The sequence below is a fragment of the Lithobates pipiens genome, unplaced genomic scaffold (genome assembly GCF_037356315.1).
Source record: "Lithobates pipiens isolate NorthernLeopardFrog02 unplaced genomic scaffold, aLitPip1_a1.2 Scaffold_1, whole genome shotgun sequence".
Classification (NCBI taxonomy): domain Eukaryota; kingdom Metazoa; phylum Chordata; class Amphibia; order Anura; family Ranidae; genus Lithobates; species Lithobates pipiens.
Window position 1 is genome coordinate 96,246,843 of NW_027507685.1, and position 18,482 is coordinate 96,265,324.

General features: G+C 48.9%; 1 protein-coding gene across 1 annotated transcript in view; it reads right to left on the reverse strand.

The window, feature by feature from the left end:
• Positions 1-341: 341 nt before the first annotated feature.
• Positions 342-18,482, reverse strand: part of MPP1 (MAGUK p55 scaffold protein 1) — a gene marked incomplete at its 5' end in the record, with an annotated part of 18,712 nt that continues 571 nt past the window's right edge. The window contains 1 exon segment of the mRNA XM_077465199.1: positions 342-5,191. Within this exon segment, the coding sequence (XP_077321325.1) occupies positions 5,015-5,191 (177 nt within the window).

Below are 18,482 nucleotides of genomic sequence, written 5' to 3' on the forward strand. Positions count from 1 at the left end.
ATTTGTCCTAATAGGGAGGCACAGACAGCAAAAAAAAAAAAAAAAAAAGCTTTTCCCTTCAAGCTCCATGCAGACTTGTGTGACTTTGGACAGCAAAGTCACAGCCAATTCCTTTTCAATGGCACCTGTTAAAATTTGGAAAACGTGCCTGCACTACATTTTGATTCAACTTTACATTCTCTATGCCAAAGTTGCACTGGAAATCGTGCAACTTTGGAGATACACTAATGTGAATGGAGCCTAAGCTGTGTGTGTGTGTGTGTGTGTGTGTGTGTGTTCTATTTAAAAAAAATATATATATAATATAGAGAGAGAGCAAAGTCTAAAGCAACACACCTTATTTTCCCAATATACTTTATTTTCACATTGATACAATTATATCATCCATCCAGTTTAGAAGAATATTTCCCTGCAACAATGTTCAGCAATAACAGAACAAATATTTGAAAACTTAAGATGCTAATGCAGTTTAAAATTCAAAACAGCGGCACACTTTAAGGTCAGAGTATATTGGGGGGGAGGGGGGTTACAAAACTGCTGGCGATGGTTCACTCTTTACATAATACAGTTGAAATTTAAGGAGAACTCCAGGCAAAAACAAACAAGTAATTGATTATATGGGAAACACTAGTTCCTCGTCTCCCCACGTTTTATATTAGCTGCTTGGAGGCAAAAATTCAATGAAGCCCATCTGCCTGAGTCCCCAGAAGGTTCTTTTAGGATAGAGCTACACAGGAGATGGTGAGTAGCTCAGTCATTCTACTAAAAAGCTCAATGGGCTGGATTAACTGAGTGGTGCAGAGTGAGAAATTAAAGACGATTTTGTGCAAAATTGTTGCAAATTTGCATCAATTTATTATACATTGGTCATCCAAATTTTACATGCTGGTAGAGTAACTTTTTTTTTTTTTATTGCAGGTAAACAATGGATTCCAAGCAGAAGCATTGTGCAGTCATTGAGTTTTTAATAAAGCAAAGGGTGCAGGTTGTCCAACATCCACAGAAGGCTACAGAAAACATTCTGTGGATGTCAGACAGACTGCTCTTGTCCTCTCCAGCCACATACTGTCATTGAGTTTTTCATAAAGGAAGGGTGCAATGTGTTATTGGTGTAGCTTGCTGTGGATGTTGGACAGCCAGCCTGCACCTCTCTAAGAACTCAATAACTACACATTGCTTCTGCTTGGAATCCATTATCTGCAGTGAAGATGAGTTCCTATAGAGGAAGAGTTGCATAGGTTATTCAAATGTCACATGGTGGTAGAATAACGCTTCTCTGTCATTGCAGGTAAATAATGTATTCCAAGCAGAAGCAATGTGCCGTCACTGAGTTCTTGATGAAGGAGGGGCGCAGGCTGAACATACACAGCAGGCTACAAAAGGTTTATGGAAATTGCACCACTGACGAGAGCAAAGTTTTGTCATTCACAAAAGGCTTGACACGAGTCACCAATGACAAGACTTTGCTCTCGTCAGTGGTGTGATTTCCAGAAACCTTTTGTAGCCTGCTGTGGATGTTAATCAGCCTGCACCTCTCCTTCATCCAGTACTCAATGACTGCACATTGCTTCTGCTTGGAATCCATTATTTACCTGTAATGTGCAGTCATAGAGTTATTGATGAAGAAGGGGTGCAGACTGTCCAACATCTACAGAATGTTTGTTTATGGAGATGAAACCACTGATGAGAGTAATATCTTGTCATTGGTGACTCGTGTCAAGCCTTTTTGTGAATGTCAATGACAAGACTTTGCTCATCACTGGTGTCATTTCCATAAACCTTTTGTAGCCTTCTGTGGATGTTGGACAGCCTGCACTCCTCTATCAAGAAATCAATGACCGCACATTGCTTCTGCTTGGAATCAATTATTCACCTGCAATGACAGAGAAGAGTTAGGTCATCCAAATGTCATATGTTGGTAGAGTAACGTCTCTGTCATGGCAGGTAAATAATGGATTTCAAGCAGAAGCAATGTGCTGTCATTGGGGATGATTTACTAAAGGAAAATTCACTCTGCACTATAAGTGCACTTGCTGTATATCTGAGGGGGGAAGCTCTGCTGACTTTATAATCCAATCATGTACATGCAAAAATGCTGTTTTTTTTTATTATTTTCCTTTTACATGTACGCCTCGGGTCTACAGCAACTGCACTTGTGGTGAAAAGGGGATTTGCTTAGAGAGATTTTGCTCTCTAACCATATAGTTGGTTATTTATATTTACCACTGCATAGAGATATTTAAGAATAAATTGCATTTTTTTTTTTAAACTAAATTATGCACCACGCTTTTTTTTTTTTAAAGGTTATTAACCGATACAAATCGGCCAACTAATCGATTATGAAAATAATAGTTAGTTGCAGCCCTAGTGTGAATGTAGCCTAAGAACTCAATGACCACACATTGCTTCTGCTTGGAATCCATTATCTGCAATGAGGAGAAGAATCACTGTACGAACATGTGAAATGTGATCAACCTAAGTAAATTTTTAACCAAGTTATACATTTAATAATTATTCTCATTACGTTATACCCACTGGCATTACTTTCAGTACAACCCTTGTAGTTTAGTGGGCTTACAAAGGAGTAATCTACCCAAGTCACATGGTAGCAAAATGCACCAATCCTGTGCAAGTGGCCACTAAGTGCATGGTGTACATGTAGCTTTAAAAAAAAAAAAAAAAAAAAAAAAAAAAAAAAAAATTGCTAGAGATTTTAGTAGCATGACTATTACCAAAAGTTTCCTGTGTAGCTCTAGCTCAGGGATATGCAATAAGTGGACTTCCAGCTGTTGCAAAACTACAAGTCCCATCATGCCTCTGTCATGCTTGTGGCTGTCAGTCTTGCTATGCATCATGGGATTTGTAGTTCTGCAACAGCTGGAGGTCTGCTAATTGCATATCCCTGCTCTAGCTTATTGAGAAGTGCCAGCGAGGCATTCAATCTCTCAGCAAAACAAACAAAAAAAATGCCCATGTAACCTTAGCTGGCCATACACGATACAATACACTGACAGTACAATCTCCTTTTAGATTTACCAAAACAATTCTTTCAGTGTGTATCTGGTCAGTCATGTCCTAACACTGACTAGGTCAGCATTTCTCAACTCCTGTCCTCAGCACCCACTAACAGCCCAGAATTCACTTTGGGGGGGATGCAGACTAGAATACTGCACTCAAAGAGCAGCGGTCATGTGTTTATCTTGCAAACCTGGCCTGTTTAGTGGGTCCTGAGGAGAGGAGAACCACTGGAATAGGTAGATATAAAAGGAAAACGTTCAATGTATGATGACCCTTAGCCCCCTAACCTCATTGCAATTCTAATTGGAGGAAGTTAAGCTCTTAGCTGATCTGAAATGGTTGGAACTTGGAGTGCATGCTGATAATGGACAAGGGAAAATTAAAATAGCAGCTTAAATTGCATTTATTTTTTTACTCTGACCAAGGTTCTCCTTTAACCGCCAGCTATAATCTCCACCTAAATTTGTTTAAAAATCTTTTTCTAAAACGTATTCTGTTCATAAAGGATGTCCCTGAACGATGGGACAGATACCAGCAGCTGCCTCCTTCATGGGATTGGATTTAATACTTATAACTTTTAAAATTATATACTTGTCCGCTCCACCCTGCAGTATACCAGAATTGGGGGTTCAGCATACAATTAGATGCATCTAACGCCCTGAATGTTCAGCACATACCGTTAAACCAGGGTTAGCTAGATGGGTTCACTGCCAAGCTATACATAGCAGTGAATCCCTGCGTTAGCTAATCAGACCCCCCCAGTCTCATAAGGGACCTGGAATTTCTATAGAATGAAGCTAAAGAGACCCTCTCACCAACAGTAATCTTTTCATAAGATTGTAGGTGTATTTAATGCATTTTAGGAATGGTATGTACCTGTAAAAGCCTCCTTTGTGTAGACATCCAAGAGACTGCTCCTGGGCAGCTTACACTCAAGTGGGTAGACAACATTCATGCGTCAGCTGTTTCACTACAAATCGCATGATGCATTACAAGACTGACAGCCATGGGCCTAATGGGACTTACTTTTACCATAGCTGAAGGGCTGAGGTTGTCTACCCCTGCTATACAGCAGTCTTGCAATGCCTCATGGGAGGTGTAGTTACACAACAGCTAAGGCACCAAACGCCCCCACCTTTGCTCATAGTATTCCACTTAGCTTCGCGCCTGGCATTTACATAAAGGGCGATGTAAGGAGGTGATAGGCAGAGGAGATGGAACAGCACTGACAGCAATTAGACATTCCCAGAAGAGGAATGTCTAACATGGAAGGTAGGGAGGCTGTGCTAGAGATTTACTCTCCTGGAGTAGTCAACTTTACTAGTAAGTTCAGAGAGACAATGCAAGGAAAAAAAACAAAAACTGCAATATGTTGGTGACAGGGTCTCTAAAAACGTCCACTGCATAGCTCAATTTATATAGTGCAGTGCCTAGCCATCACATCAGAGCGACACTCAATTCCTTACATCAGGGATATGCAATTAGTGGACCTACAACTCCCATCATGCCTCTGGGCATCACGCTTGTTGCTGTCAGAGTCGTGCTATGCCTCATGGGACTTGTAGTTCTGCTGGAGGTCCGCTAATTGCATATCCCTGCCTTACAGTATAGTGCTACTGTCTGTTCATGTGACAAAAAGCCCCACTCTATAAGCCCCGCCTTGTCACCACCTTGGCGTGCCATAGTTACTAAATGCTACACACATCTGGGAGAAGTGGCTGAACCACACCAGGGAAGAACGCCAGTCCCATACTTGTTCAATTTAAAGGGGGCAATACACCAGGTTCTGACATTTCAAATAGAGGATACCACAGTCTCCAGGGTATGTCGCAAAAAAAACAATTTCCGATGACCAGAACTGTAAAAAACACTGAACTACTCATTAGCACAGGCCTGGTACTGTCTGTAACTGCCAATTAAAAAGGTAAGATGGTTTGTATGCGGAGCTGGAAATGGAGTGGATGTGGTTGGGAATGGTAATAAAGAATGAGGGAGGTCAATATACCCAAGACACCGGGACCCACTGAGGAGAGGCACATGCAGCGTCAAAAGCTTCTAGGAGATCATTCACAGTCTGTTCCACGTCGTTATTGACCAGAGTCAGGTCAAAGTACTGTGCATAGCGAGCGCGGAGAACTTCAGAGTCGGCACGGAGCTTCTGCAGCGCATCAGACTACAAGGTAAAAAAAATAAATTAATATCAGGTACATAAAAACTAACCAGCACAACACGGAACTAGACATTTCCGACATTGAAGGCATTTAGCCCAATCTCCTTAAAAGGTTGTGAAGGCTTTGCATCATGTGATTGGTGGTCACCTGATTGAGAGCCGGTCCCGCTAGCTACTGATCATTAGTCCAGACCAGCCACTCTCAACCAGGGTTCCTTGAGCAGTGACCAACTGACCTATCATGTGATGGTACCTACTTAGCTTCAACACCACGTGGCAGAGCCATGTCTGTAAAGGGAGCATTTTTCTTAGTGTACCACCGCCAACGGAAGAGTCGATTTCCCCAAAGACCACCAATGGAATACTTTTAGCAGGGGTTCCCTGAGACCTGCAGAAGTGATCAAGAGGCTAATTGGCCACTCAGATAACTTCTGCATGAAAGAGAATCGCTGGTTGAAAATATCCATAATGGGATGGTGTTTGTGTGTGTGTTTGTGTGCGTTTTAAGTGGTTAACCAATAATCGCTTTATGTTGGTGGTATTTTTACATTTAAAAACAAACAACTGTTTGCCTTATTAACCACCCCAGTACAGTGCACTTACACCCCCTTCCTGACCAGACCAATTTTCAGCTTTCAGCGCTCTCACAGTTTGAATGACAATTACTCATCCAACACTGTATCCATATGAAACTTGCGTCCTTTTTTCCACACAAATAGAGCTTTCTTTTAGTGGTATTTATTCACTAGTGGGTTTTTTATTTTTTGTGCTATAAATAAAATAAAACGTAAATTTTGTGAAAAAAATGCCTCTTTCTTTGTTTCTGTCATAAATTTTTGCTAATTAGTAATTTTTCTTCATAAATTTTGTCCAAAATTTATACTACTACATATTTTTTTTTATTTTTTTTTTTAACCACTTGCCGACCGCCGCACGCCGATGTACGTCGGCAGAATGGCACGGGCAGGCATAAGGGCTTACATGTACGTCCTTGCCTGCCCGCCGGTCGGGGGCCCGATCGGGCCCCCGCCCGGTGCCTGCGGCGGTCGGTATTCGTTCGGGAGCGATTCCGGACGAGGGGACGGCCATTCATTCATGGCCACCCCCTCTCGATCGCTCCCGGCGAATGAAAATGTCCGGTGACATCACTTCCTCTCCTGTAATGTAAACACAGGAGAGGAAGTGATGTATTCTCTCCTCCGTGTCGGTAGTTTTCGTTCCGGCACCGAGGAGAGAGGTTCGGTGAGTTGCACCAACACACCCCACATACAGTAGAACATGCCAGGCACACTCACACCCCCCCTTTACCCCCGATCACCCCCCAATTACCCCTGCCCCCCCAGTCACAGTGACACCAATTGCTTTTTTTTTTTTTTGCATTGGTGTCATTTGTGACTGTAGTAACTGTTAGGGTTAGCCCCCTTTAGTTCTAATGTGCCCCCCAATAAAGGTTTAACCCCGTGATCACCCCCCGTCGCCAGTGTCACTAAGGCTGGGTTCACATTGCAGCAGTTTATGAGAACGAATGTGATTCGCACCGCACTGCAGTGCAAATCACATCCGATCTCTGTGCGATTCGAGTTCAGCCATACAGATAGTATGGCTGAATTCGTGTCGCACCCGCCGCAAACTCGCACGGGACCCTTTTTTGGTCCGCAGCAGAATCGGATCGCATGGGTGTTCACACCATGCGATCCGAGTTTGCAGATCGCACTGCGATATGCGAACTGATCTGGGGGTGTCATTAACATTTCACTGACACTCCCAGCAGTCCGCATAGGGCAGTGTGAACTGCCGCCGGGAGGCATGTGATGCGGGAACCCGCCGCGGATTCGTGGCGTTCCCGCATCGCTCCAGTGTGAACCCAGCCTAATAAGCGATCATTTTTCTGATCACTGTATTAGTGTCACAGGTGATGCTTGTTAGGCAGGTAGGTATTTAGGTTCGCCGCAGCTTTTTATAGCGCCAGGGACCCCCATATACTACCGCATAAAGCCCCCTGATTGCCCCCTAGTTAACCCTTTCACCAGTGATCACCATATAACTGTTACAGGTGACGCTGGTTGGTTAGTTATTTTTTTTATAGTTTCAGGGCACCCGCCATTTATTACCTAGTCTCACTAGTGTACCCCTAAATTTAGGGGTGTCTACTTTCCAAAATGGGGTCATTTGGGGGGGTTTGTGCCATCTTGGCATTTTATGGCCTTCAAAACTGTAACGCCCTTAGAAAGCCTGAAGGCGGTGCTTGGTTTTCGGGGCCCCGTACGCGGCTAGGCTCCCAAAAAGTCCCACATATGTGGTATCCCCGTAATCAGCAGAATTTATTTTGGGGTGTCATTTCACATATGCCCATGGCATGCGTGAGCAATATATCATTTAGTGACAACTTTGTGAAAAAAAAAAAAAAAAGTTTGTAATTTTCCCGCAACTTGTGGCAAAATATAAAATATTCCATGGACTCAAAATGCCTCTCAGCAAATAGCTTGGGGTGTCTACTTTCTAAAATGGGGTCATTTGTGGGGGTTTTGTGCCATCTTGGCATTTTATGGCCTTCAAAACTGTAATAGGTAGTGAGAAGTGAAATCAAAAATTTACGCCCTTAGAAAGCCTGAAGGCGGTGCTTGGTTTTCGGGGCCCCGTACGCGGCTAGGCTCCCAAAAAGTCCCACATATGTGGTATCCCCGTACTCAGGAGAAGCAGCAGAATTTATTTTGGGGTGTCATTTCACATATGCCCATAGCATGTGTGAGCAATATATCATTTAGTGACAACTTTGTGTAAAAAAAAATAAAAAATTTTTTTTTGTCATTATTCAATCGCTTGAGGCAAAAAAATAAAATATTCAATGGGCTCAACATGCCACTTATCAATTTCCTTAGGGTGTCTACTTTCCAAAATGGGGTCATTTGGGGGGGTTTTGTACTGCCCTGCCATTTTAGCACCTCAAGAAATGAGATAGGCAGTCGTAAACTAAAAGCTGCGTAAATTCCAGAAAACGTACCTTAGTTTGTAGATGTGACAACTTTTGCGCAAACCAATAAATATACAATTATTGACTTTTTTTTTACCAAAGACATGTGGCTGAATACATTTTGGCCTAAATGTATGACTAAAATTGAGTTTATTGGATTTTTCTAATAACAAAAAGTAGAAAATATCATTTTTTTTCAAAATTTGCGGTCTTTTTACGTTTATATCGCAAAAAATAAAAATCGCAGAGGCAATCAAATACCATCAAAAGAAAGCTCTATTTGTGGGAAGAAAAGGACGCAAATTTTGTTTGGGTACAACATTGCATGACCGCGCAATTACCAGTTAAAGCAGCGCAGTGCCAAATTGTAAAAAGACCTCTGGTCATTTACCAGCAAAATGGTCCGGTCTGAAGGTGGTTAAACACGGTTGGTTTTATTGAGAAGACAGCACAGAACAAGAAATATACAGACATCACAACAGGCTTGTACAGTACAAAAGTCATCAAAGATTAATACAGCGTAGCTAGAGGGCCAATGAAGCAGAGAGTACCAAAAAAGGGGCCCGTAACCGGGTACATAAATGCCACAATAATGAAAAGGAAAAATAAGGAAGGAGGGGGGGAGGAAGGGAAGGGAGGGGGGAGGAAGGGGGGGGGGGAAGGGAGGGGGGAGGAAGGGGGGGGGGGAGGCTAGGGGGGGGGGGGGGGGGAGGGCAGCGCCCCCGCCTTCAATACAGCAAGTTTTCAAAACTGTTCCACCCAAGGTAACCATACTCGGTCAAACTTTTGCGGGCACCCTCTAACTATAGGTCAGTTTATATAGGTGGAGGACAGCATTAACCGCTGCATCCCACGACTCCACCGTGGGGGGCGAAGACGATATCCAGTGCCGAAGGATTTCCCTCCGGGCGTAAAACGCCAGGAGTGAAAGCAACAGCTTACTGTACCGTGATCGCTGGTCATCATCCTGAATCCCTAGAAGGGCAAACTCAGGTGTCATAGGCACATCTAATTGCAACCGAATGTTAATACAGTCAAAAACGTCCCGCCAGAACCTTACAATACGGGGGCATTCCCAAAACATATGTAGGAAAGTACCATTAGGGAAGTGACACCTGGGACACTCCGGGGACCTATGGGGATAAATTCTGTGCAGCCTCTGCGGCGTAAAGTACACTCGATGCAAGAATTTCGTTTGGATCAGCCGGTCTCTAGAGGAGATCAGCAACCGGGACCCATCCTCAAAGCACTCCTCCCAAGCCTGCCTGTCCAAACTGGGGATGTCCGCATGCCACTTGTCCCAGAGGGTGTTCATCCTATGAGAGTCAGAGCGCAACAGGACCTGGTACAGCATGGTAAGAGTCTTTTTAAGGGATTCCTGCGCCAGGGTGTCCTCAACCGGGTCCGCCCACAGCACAATAGGTCGAGGAAACTGAGCCTTGGCCGCATGCCTCAGTTGGTAGTATCTGAAGAGCATAGACCCAGGAAGTCCCGATCTCTCCATCAGACTTCTAAAGGGAAGCAAGGATCCTTCGGTATAAACATCCCGAAGGGTCTGAATGCCGTAGCGGGCCCACAACTGCGGGTCCGGAATCGTCTGGAAGTGGGGGATACCTGGGTTGCCCCACAACGGGACAAAGGGCGAATATTAGTCCTCCCGAAGGAATTGCTTTCTGGCCACCGCCCATGCCCGTAAGGTTGTCTTGGTAGGGGACGGAAGTGACCGATACACCCTGGGACCCCTGTACACCAGATTCCCGAGCTCTCATAAGGAACCAAGAGCCGTCGCCTCCAGGCCCACCGCCGCATTGGTCCCAGATTGCTCAAACCATCATCTCACCGAAACTAAGATCGCCGCCCAATAGTAGATTTGTAGATTCGGCATAGCCAGTCCCCCACACCGAATTGGCAGCTGTAGGGTAGTTCTGGCTAGTCTAGGGGATCTGCCACTCCACAGAAAAGTGCTCATGTGTCCCTCCAGCTCTCTAAAAAAGGAACCAGGGAGCCACACCGAGCAATTACGGAACAGATACAGAAACCGCGGGAGGAACATGATCTTGAGGATGTTAATCCGTCCCAATAGGGATAGAGGTAACTCCCTCCATCTAGCGCAATGGTCCATCCGTTTCCCCACCAGGGGCTGAAGGTTGAGACGATGGAATGCCCGAAGCTCCCTCGTGATCACCACCCCCAGATATTTAAACTCCTCCACCCAAATCAATGGATTTGGTGACTGAGACGCACGCGCTTGGGGGTCTAACGGGAAGAGGATAGATGTAGTCCAGTTAATTTGGATTCCCGAGTACTTGCCAAATACAGTAAAGATGTTCAGAGCTGCCTGCAATGAGGCCCCTGCGTCTTGTAGATATAGCAGGGCATCATCCGCATACAGCGAAATCTTCTCCTCCAGAGGGCCCACTCGAAGCCCCTAGACCTCAGCCGACCCCCTAATCAGAATCGCCAGTGGCTCAAGGGCTAATGCGAAAAGGCTGGGCGACAACGGGCACCCCTGCCTGGTGCCCCTCTGGAGGAGAAAAAACTCGGAAAGGGTGTCATTAGTGCGGATTTGGGCCCTCGGGCCTCCATATAACATACGCAGCCATCCTAAAAATCTAGGGCCCAGCCCAAACCTACAGAGCACCTCCCAGAGATAGACCCATTCCACAGAGTCAAAAGCCTTCTCTGCGTCCAGAGAGGCTATGACTCTAGTGCCCATGTTGTCATGAGGCATATCTAAATTAAGAAAAAGTCTACGAATGTTGATGTCGCTGCCCTTTCCCGGCATGAACCCCGTCTGGTCCCGGTGAATCAGGTCCTCAAGCACCTGCATCAACCGGCGTGCCAAGACCTTCGCTAATAACTTAGCGTCTTAAGCAGCGAAATAGGCCGATAAGCGGCACAATCTTCAGGGTCCTTACCGGGTTTGGGCACCAGCACCACCACCGCCTCAGTCATAGAGTCTGGGAGGGAACCCGCGTCAGCAAATTGGGAGAAAAGGGAGACCAGCCTCGGGGCTATTAACTCCTGGTGCGTTGAATAGAGTTCGATTGGGAGGCCATCAGGCCCTGGGGCCTTACCAGCCTGCATACACCCCATGGCTACCTATCTCGATCTAGGTCCTCCCGCTGAGCTGAGCTCAGACACGGGAAGTCCACCCCATCCAGGAACCCAGCTAAATTCCCCCTCTGTATAAACAGCTCTGGAAGAGTAGAGCTCCCGATAATACTGTAGAAATCTGGTGTTGATCGCTTCAGGGGCAGTCAGGGGGGAACCATCAGCGTCCCTCAGTCTCCCGATGTGGGTCATAGCGCATTGTCCCCTGGCCAACCAGGCCAGAAGCCTCCCATTTTTATCCCCGAATTCGAACATCCTCTGGGCACTGGACAACATGGACTTCTTGGTCAGGTCAATCCTGAGCAGCGATAGCTCCCGAAGGGCACCCTGCCATGAGGTATAATTATTAGGGTCTGGGCTGACGACAAACCTCCTCTCCTGTGCCTGCGCTCGATCCTCTAATTGCCGCAGAGACTGCACATACTCCCTCTTCCGTTTACCGATCCTTTTCATATACTCGCCCCTGATCCAGGCCTTGAAGGCATCCCAGGTACACAAGGGGTCAGCAGAACCCTCATTGTGTAACCAGAAGTCACACAATGCCTCTGGCATCTGGTCTCGGATTCCCACCTCTGCAATCCAGTACTTCGATAGTCTCCACAACCGCGGTCCCGCCGCCCCCACCCCCCCAACCGACACCAGTAAGGGAGCATGATCCGATATGCCCCGGGAGAGGATCTCAGCAGAGACCGTCTCCCGAAGCATACCAGAGGACGCAAAAGCCATGTCCAACCGGGACAATGTCCGATACGTGGCGGACAAGCAGGTAAATTGTGCATCGGAGGGGTGGAAGTGCCTCCACAGGTCAGTTAAACCAAATGCAGAGGCCCAGTTGGACAACCCGACACTGGACAGGGGGGGAGGGGCGGAGCCTATCCAAGGCATTTGACATGACTAAATTAAAATCCCCAACCAATAGCACCCGCTCCACCCCCAGCTGAACCACCGCCTGCATCAAACTGTAGAGCAGAGCAGTGTCCGCAAGGGGGGGGGGGGGCATATACAGGCCTACAATAACATAGGGGATGCTGGAAATCAGCGCATGGATCAAAACATAGCGCCCCTCCGGATCTGTTTTGATCAACATGGGCAGAAAATCCAGCGACTTGTGCACCAGCACACTAACCCCCCCCTGGCATAGCTAGAGTAGGAGGCGTGATAGTGTGCTCCTACCCAGGCCCGCTTCAATCCCAAGATCCTGGAACCAGTAAGATGTGTTTCTTGAAAAATACATAATTTGGGAGTATACCTGTGCACATATTTAAACACCAGGGACCGTTTTATGGCAGAGTTGAGGCCACGGACATTCCAAGAAAGAACCGTAAAATCAGCCATGATCTCCGTTCCACCATAAAAACAGGATCCTTACATAGGTGTACCAGCTCCACCCAATCCCCTTCACACAGGGCCCCAACCGCTCCAGCCTCCCCAGGCCTCCCTTGCACCAGCGGCCCGGTCCCTGCACTCCATCGGATGAGCAGCTTGCATATATAAGCAGCACATGTCTTCCCAAACCAACCAAGTAAAAATTATTAAACCCCAAAACAAGGAACCCATGGGTCGCAACAGGCGCACCTCCCCGCGCACCTCTCAACAGTGGAGGGCGCATATACCTCCCAAAAAACAAATATGAACAAAGTTCAGATGGGGTAAATGGCAGCGGATTCGCAACCACTCGGGGTTGCTCCGATAGTCTCAACCACAGAACAGTGGGGTGAAAACAAAAAAAAAAAAGCAACAATGTCCCTGTCCTGAGATGCTGGGTTACGGACAAAAATAAAAACATAGAAACAAATAGAAATAATAGAAAAATCGGTATGCAAGAAAAAGTCCAGGGAGACACCCAGAAGGATCACAGTGGCTCCGGGGGGGGGAAGAGTTCCAGGCAAGTAGCATAAGGAGTGTTGCAACAGCCAGAGCAGCACTCCAAAAAGGCTGCAAGGGGTGGCTACTAGGCCCTATTACTAGACTGATAAGGGAGGAAGGGCAAGGCATCTATCGGTACTGAACGGGGAAAAAATTTGAGTCAAAGCGTCCTTACCAGATAGTCCCATATCCAGCCAACACAGAAAAGAAGGCACCTCCCGGTAACAGATCCACAGCTCATCCGCGGGGTAGTGTTTCCAACCAGGCGCTAGCATCTTTAGGGCTGGTGAAGATCCGCACAGTCTCGCCATCAACCACTCGCAGCTTGGCTGGGAACAGGATGCTGTAGCGAATGTTCTTGACCCGTAGAGCGGCCTTGACCGCATCAAACGACCTTCGCTGCCGCTGCATCTCCAGGGTATAGTCGGGGAACAGCATGAGTTTAGCGTTGTCTCCTGCTACCCTGGCTGCACGGAGAAGTTCATCTCTGTCACGGAAGTTCAGCAGCCGGAGGATCAGCGTGCGCGGAGGCGCGCCCTCCGGACCAGGCCTCGGTGGAACACGATGCGCCCTCTCCACCGTAAAGTATGAGGACAACTGGGCGGCAGGTAGAATCGACCGCAACAGGTCCTCCGTAAAGACGGTGGGATTCCTGCCTTCCACCCCCTCCGGGAGTCCGACAATGCGGAGGTTGTTCCGTCGGCTTCTGTTCTCGGCGTCCTCCGCTCGGTATTCCAGTGCCCTGACCTTCGTCTGGAGCACTCGTATGGAGGCCTCATGGCTGGTCACCGCGTCCTCTGCATCTCCAATCCGCTGCTCCGCCGCCGAAATCCGAGAACGGATTTTGTCAATATCCTGGCGCAACAGCCCGACATCCAGCTGCACGGCCTCAATTTTGTTAGTAAGGGCTGCCTGGCACGCCGTAACAGCCGACATCACCTCCGGGATCCCAGGCGGGGCATCCTCCACGCGGTCCGTCTGCGACGCCATATTGCTGAGGCACACTGAGGTAGGCCGCTGGACAGGGTCTTCCAAAGTCTCCGTGGGCGATAGGAATTTTAACTTCTTGGCCCGTCTGGGACCCCCCCGAGCTTCTAGAAGGCATACGCGTGTTTCTGAGGTAGTTGGCACAATTATCGGATAGCCGAGCGGATTATCCACCAGCAGAGCTCAGACAGCACGTCTGCTCAGTCCACCATCCCGGCCACGCCCCCACTGCTACATATCTTTGGTAAAAATAACCCACATTAGTATATATTATTTGGTCTTTGTGAAAGTTATAGAGTCTACAAACTATGGTGCCAATCACTGAAAATTGATCACATCTGATCAGGCCTTCAGTACATCAGGTGTACCTCATTTCTTGAGACACTAACAAGTCAGAAAAGTACAAATACCCCCCAAATTACCCCTTTTTACAAAGTAGACATTCCAAGGTATTAAGTAAGTAGCATGGGGAGTTTTTTTAAGTTGTCATTTTTTTCCCACAATTCTTTGCAAAATGAAGATTTTTTTTTTATTTTTTATTTTTTTTACTAAATTGTCATATTATCAGGTTATTTCTCACACACAGCATATGCATACAAATTACACCCCAAAATACATTCTGCTACTCTTCCCGAGTACGGCGATACCACATGTGTGAGACTTTTACACAGCCTGGCCACATACAGAGCACCAACATTGATGTAGTACCTTCAGACGTTCTACGAGCAAAAATGACATCTCATTTCTCAACCACCCATTACACTTTTGAAGGCCCTGGAGTACCAGGACAATGGAATTTCCCATAAAATTACCCCATTTTGGAAAGCAAAGACCTCAACGTATAATCTGTGAGGCATAATGAGTCTTTTGAATGGTTAATTTTTTTCCAGAAGTTTTTGGAATATGTGGAAAAAAATTAAAACACATTTTTTTTTTTACACAAAATTGTCAATTTATAAGATATTTCTAACACATAGCATGTATATAGCAAAAATTACACCCCAAAATACATTCTGCTACTCCTCCCGAGTATGGCGATACTACATGTGTAGGACTTTTACACAGCCTGGCCACATAGAGAGGCCAAACATTGAAGTAGTACATTCAGGCGTTCTAGGAGCATAAATGACACATTCTCATTTCATTCCTACCCATCACTTTTGAAGGTCCTGGACCACCAGGACAATGAAATTAACCACAAAATGACTCCATTTTGGAAAGCAAACACCCCAACGTATATTCTATGAGACATGGGCTGCAAATAGGTACTCTGATGGCCTGGTGACAGGTACTCGGGTACCCTGATGGGCCGTGACAGGTACTCGGGTACCCAGATGGGCCGTGACAGGTACTCGGGTACCCAGATGGGCCGTGACAGGTACTCGGGTACCCAGATGGGCCGTGACAGGTACTCGGGTACCCAGATGGGCCGTGACAGGTACTCGGGTACCCAGATGGGCCGTGACAGGTACTCGGGTACCCAGATGGGCCGTGACAGGTACTCGGGTACCCAGATGGGCCGTGACAGGTACTCGGGTACCCAGATGGGCCGTGACAGGTACTCGGGTACCCAGATGGGCCGTGACAGGTACTCGGGTACCCAGATGGGCCGTGACAGGTACTCGGGTACCCAGATGGGCCGTGACAGGTACTCGGGTACCCAGATGGGCCGTGACAGGTACTCGGGTACCCAGATGGGCCGTGACAGGTACTCGGGTACCCAGATGGGCCGTGACAGGTACTCGGGTACCCAGATGGGCCGGGACAGGTACTCGGGTACCCAGATGGGCCGGGACAGGTACTCGGGTACCCAGATGGGCCGGGACAGGTACTCGGGTACCCAGATGGGCCGGGACAGGTACTCGGGTACCCAGATGGGCCGGGACAGGTACTCGGGTACCCAGATGGGCCGGGACAGGTACTCGGGTACTCTGATGGGCCGGGACAGGTACTCGGGTACTCTGATGGGCCGGGACAGGTACTCGGGTACTCTGATGGGCCGGGACAGGTACTCGGGTACTCTGATGGGCCGGGACAGGTACTCGGGTACTCTGATGGGCCGGGACAGGTACTCTGATGGGCCGGGACAGGTACTCTGATGGGCCGGGACAGGTACTCTGATGGGCCGGGACAGGTACTCTGATGGGCCGGGACAGGTACTCTGATGGGCCGGGACAGGTACTCTGATGGGCCGGGACAGGTACTCTGATGGGCCGGGACAGGTACTCTGATGGGCCGGGACAGGTACTCTGATGGGCCGGGACAGGTACTCTGATGGGCCGGGACAGGTACTCTGATGGGCCGGGACAGGTACTCTGATGGGCCGGGACAGGTACTCTGATGGGCCGGGACAGGTACTCTGATGGGCCGGGACAGGTACTCTGATGGGCCGGGACAGGTACTCTGATGGGCCGGGACAGGTACTCTGATGGGCCGGGACAGGTACTCGGGTACTCTGATGGGCCGGGACAGGTACTCTGATGGGCCGGGACAGGTACTCTGATGGGCCGGGACAGGTACTCTGATGGGCCGGGACAGGTACTCTGATGGGCCGGGACAGGTACTCTGATGGGCCGGGACAGGTACTCGGGTACTCGGATGGGCCGGGACAGGTACTCGGGTACTCGGATGGGCCGGGACAGGTACTCGGGTACTCTGATGGGCTGGGACAGGTACTCGGGTACTCTGATGGGCCGGGACAGGTACTCGGGTACTCTGATGGGCCGGGACAGGTACTCGGGTACTCTGATGGGCCGGGACAGGTACTCGGGTACTCTGATGGGCCGGGACAGGTACTCGGGTACTCTGATGGGCCGGGACAGGTACTCGGGTACTCTGATGGGCCGGGACAGGTACTCGGGTACTCTGATGGGCCGGGACAGGTACTCGGGTACTCTGATGGGCCGGGACAGGTACTCGGGTACTCTGATGGGCCGGGACAGGTACTCGGGTACTCTGATGGGCCGGGACAGGTACTCGGGTACTCTGATGGGCCGGGACAGGTACTCGGGTACTCTGATGGGCCGGGACAGGTACTCGGGTACTCTGATGGGCCGGGACAGGTACTCGGGTACTCTGATGGGCCGGGACAGGTACTCGGGTACTCTGATGGGCCGGGACAGGTACTCGGGTACTCTGATGGGCCGGGACAGGTACTCGGGTACTCTGATGGGCCGGGACAGGTACTCGGGTACTCTGATGGGCCGGGACAGGTACTCGGGTACTCTGATGGGCCGGGACAGGTACTCGGGTACTCTGATGGGCCGGGACAGGTACTCGGGTACTCTGATGGGCCGGGACAGGTACTCGGGTACTCTGATGGGCCGGGACAGGTACTCGGGTACTCTGATGGGCCGGGACAGGTACTCGGGTACTCTGATGGGCCGGGACAGGTACTCGGGTACTCTGATGGGCTCGGACAGGTACTCGGGTACTCTGATGGGCTCGGACAGGTACTCGGGTACTCTGATGGGCTGGGACAGGTACTCGGGTACTCTGATGGGCTGGGACAGGTACTCGGGTACTCTGATGGGCTGGGACAGGTACTCGGGTACTCTGATGGGCTGGGACAGGTACTCGGGTACTCTGATGGGCTGGGACAGGTACTCGGGTACTCTGATGGGCTGGGACAGGTACTCAAATACTCTGATGGACTGTGACAGGTACTCTGATGGACTGTGATTGACAGGTACTATGAGGGGTGGTGACAGGTCCTCTTTATTGGGGGGGGGGGGGGGGGGGGTGGCAGGCAGGCAATCAGTGCGATTGGTGTACTCTAGGCGGTAACGAGATGTTACCGCAATCTCCTCCTCACACACGATCGGTGTGTGAGGAGAACAACCCGGTAACATCTCGTTACCGCGGTTTGTTTACATTTTAGTGATCGGCTGTGAAAGGAGCCGATCACGTGGGTAAACAGCCGGCCAATGGCTGTTTACCAGCATCGGTGACGAGCAGTGTTCCCGGGGAACACGCCGCCACCGACGTGCATGCGCAGCACGCTCACGATCGCGCGCATGCGCCGTCGGGGTGTGACCATCTGTGATCGGCCGTGACTTCATCACGGCCGATCACGTGGTAAACAGCCATAACCAATGGCTGTTCACCCCCTTCGGTGGCGAGCGGTGTCTCCGTGACATGCCGCCACCGAAGAAACAGGGATGAGCGCGCACGATCGAGCGCATTCCCTGTTTAAACGGGAGGCCATCATATGACGGCCTCCCGCCACAATAGGTGCGCCGCCTGCCCGTCATTTGACGGCCGGCGGTCAGTATCTAGTTAAACAAGGCAAATAAAAAAAATTGTGAAGACAGTACAAACACCCCCAAAAATCACCCATTTGTAGCAAAATATACC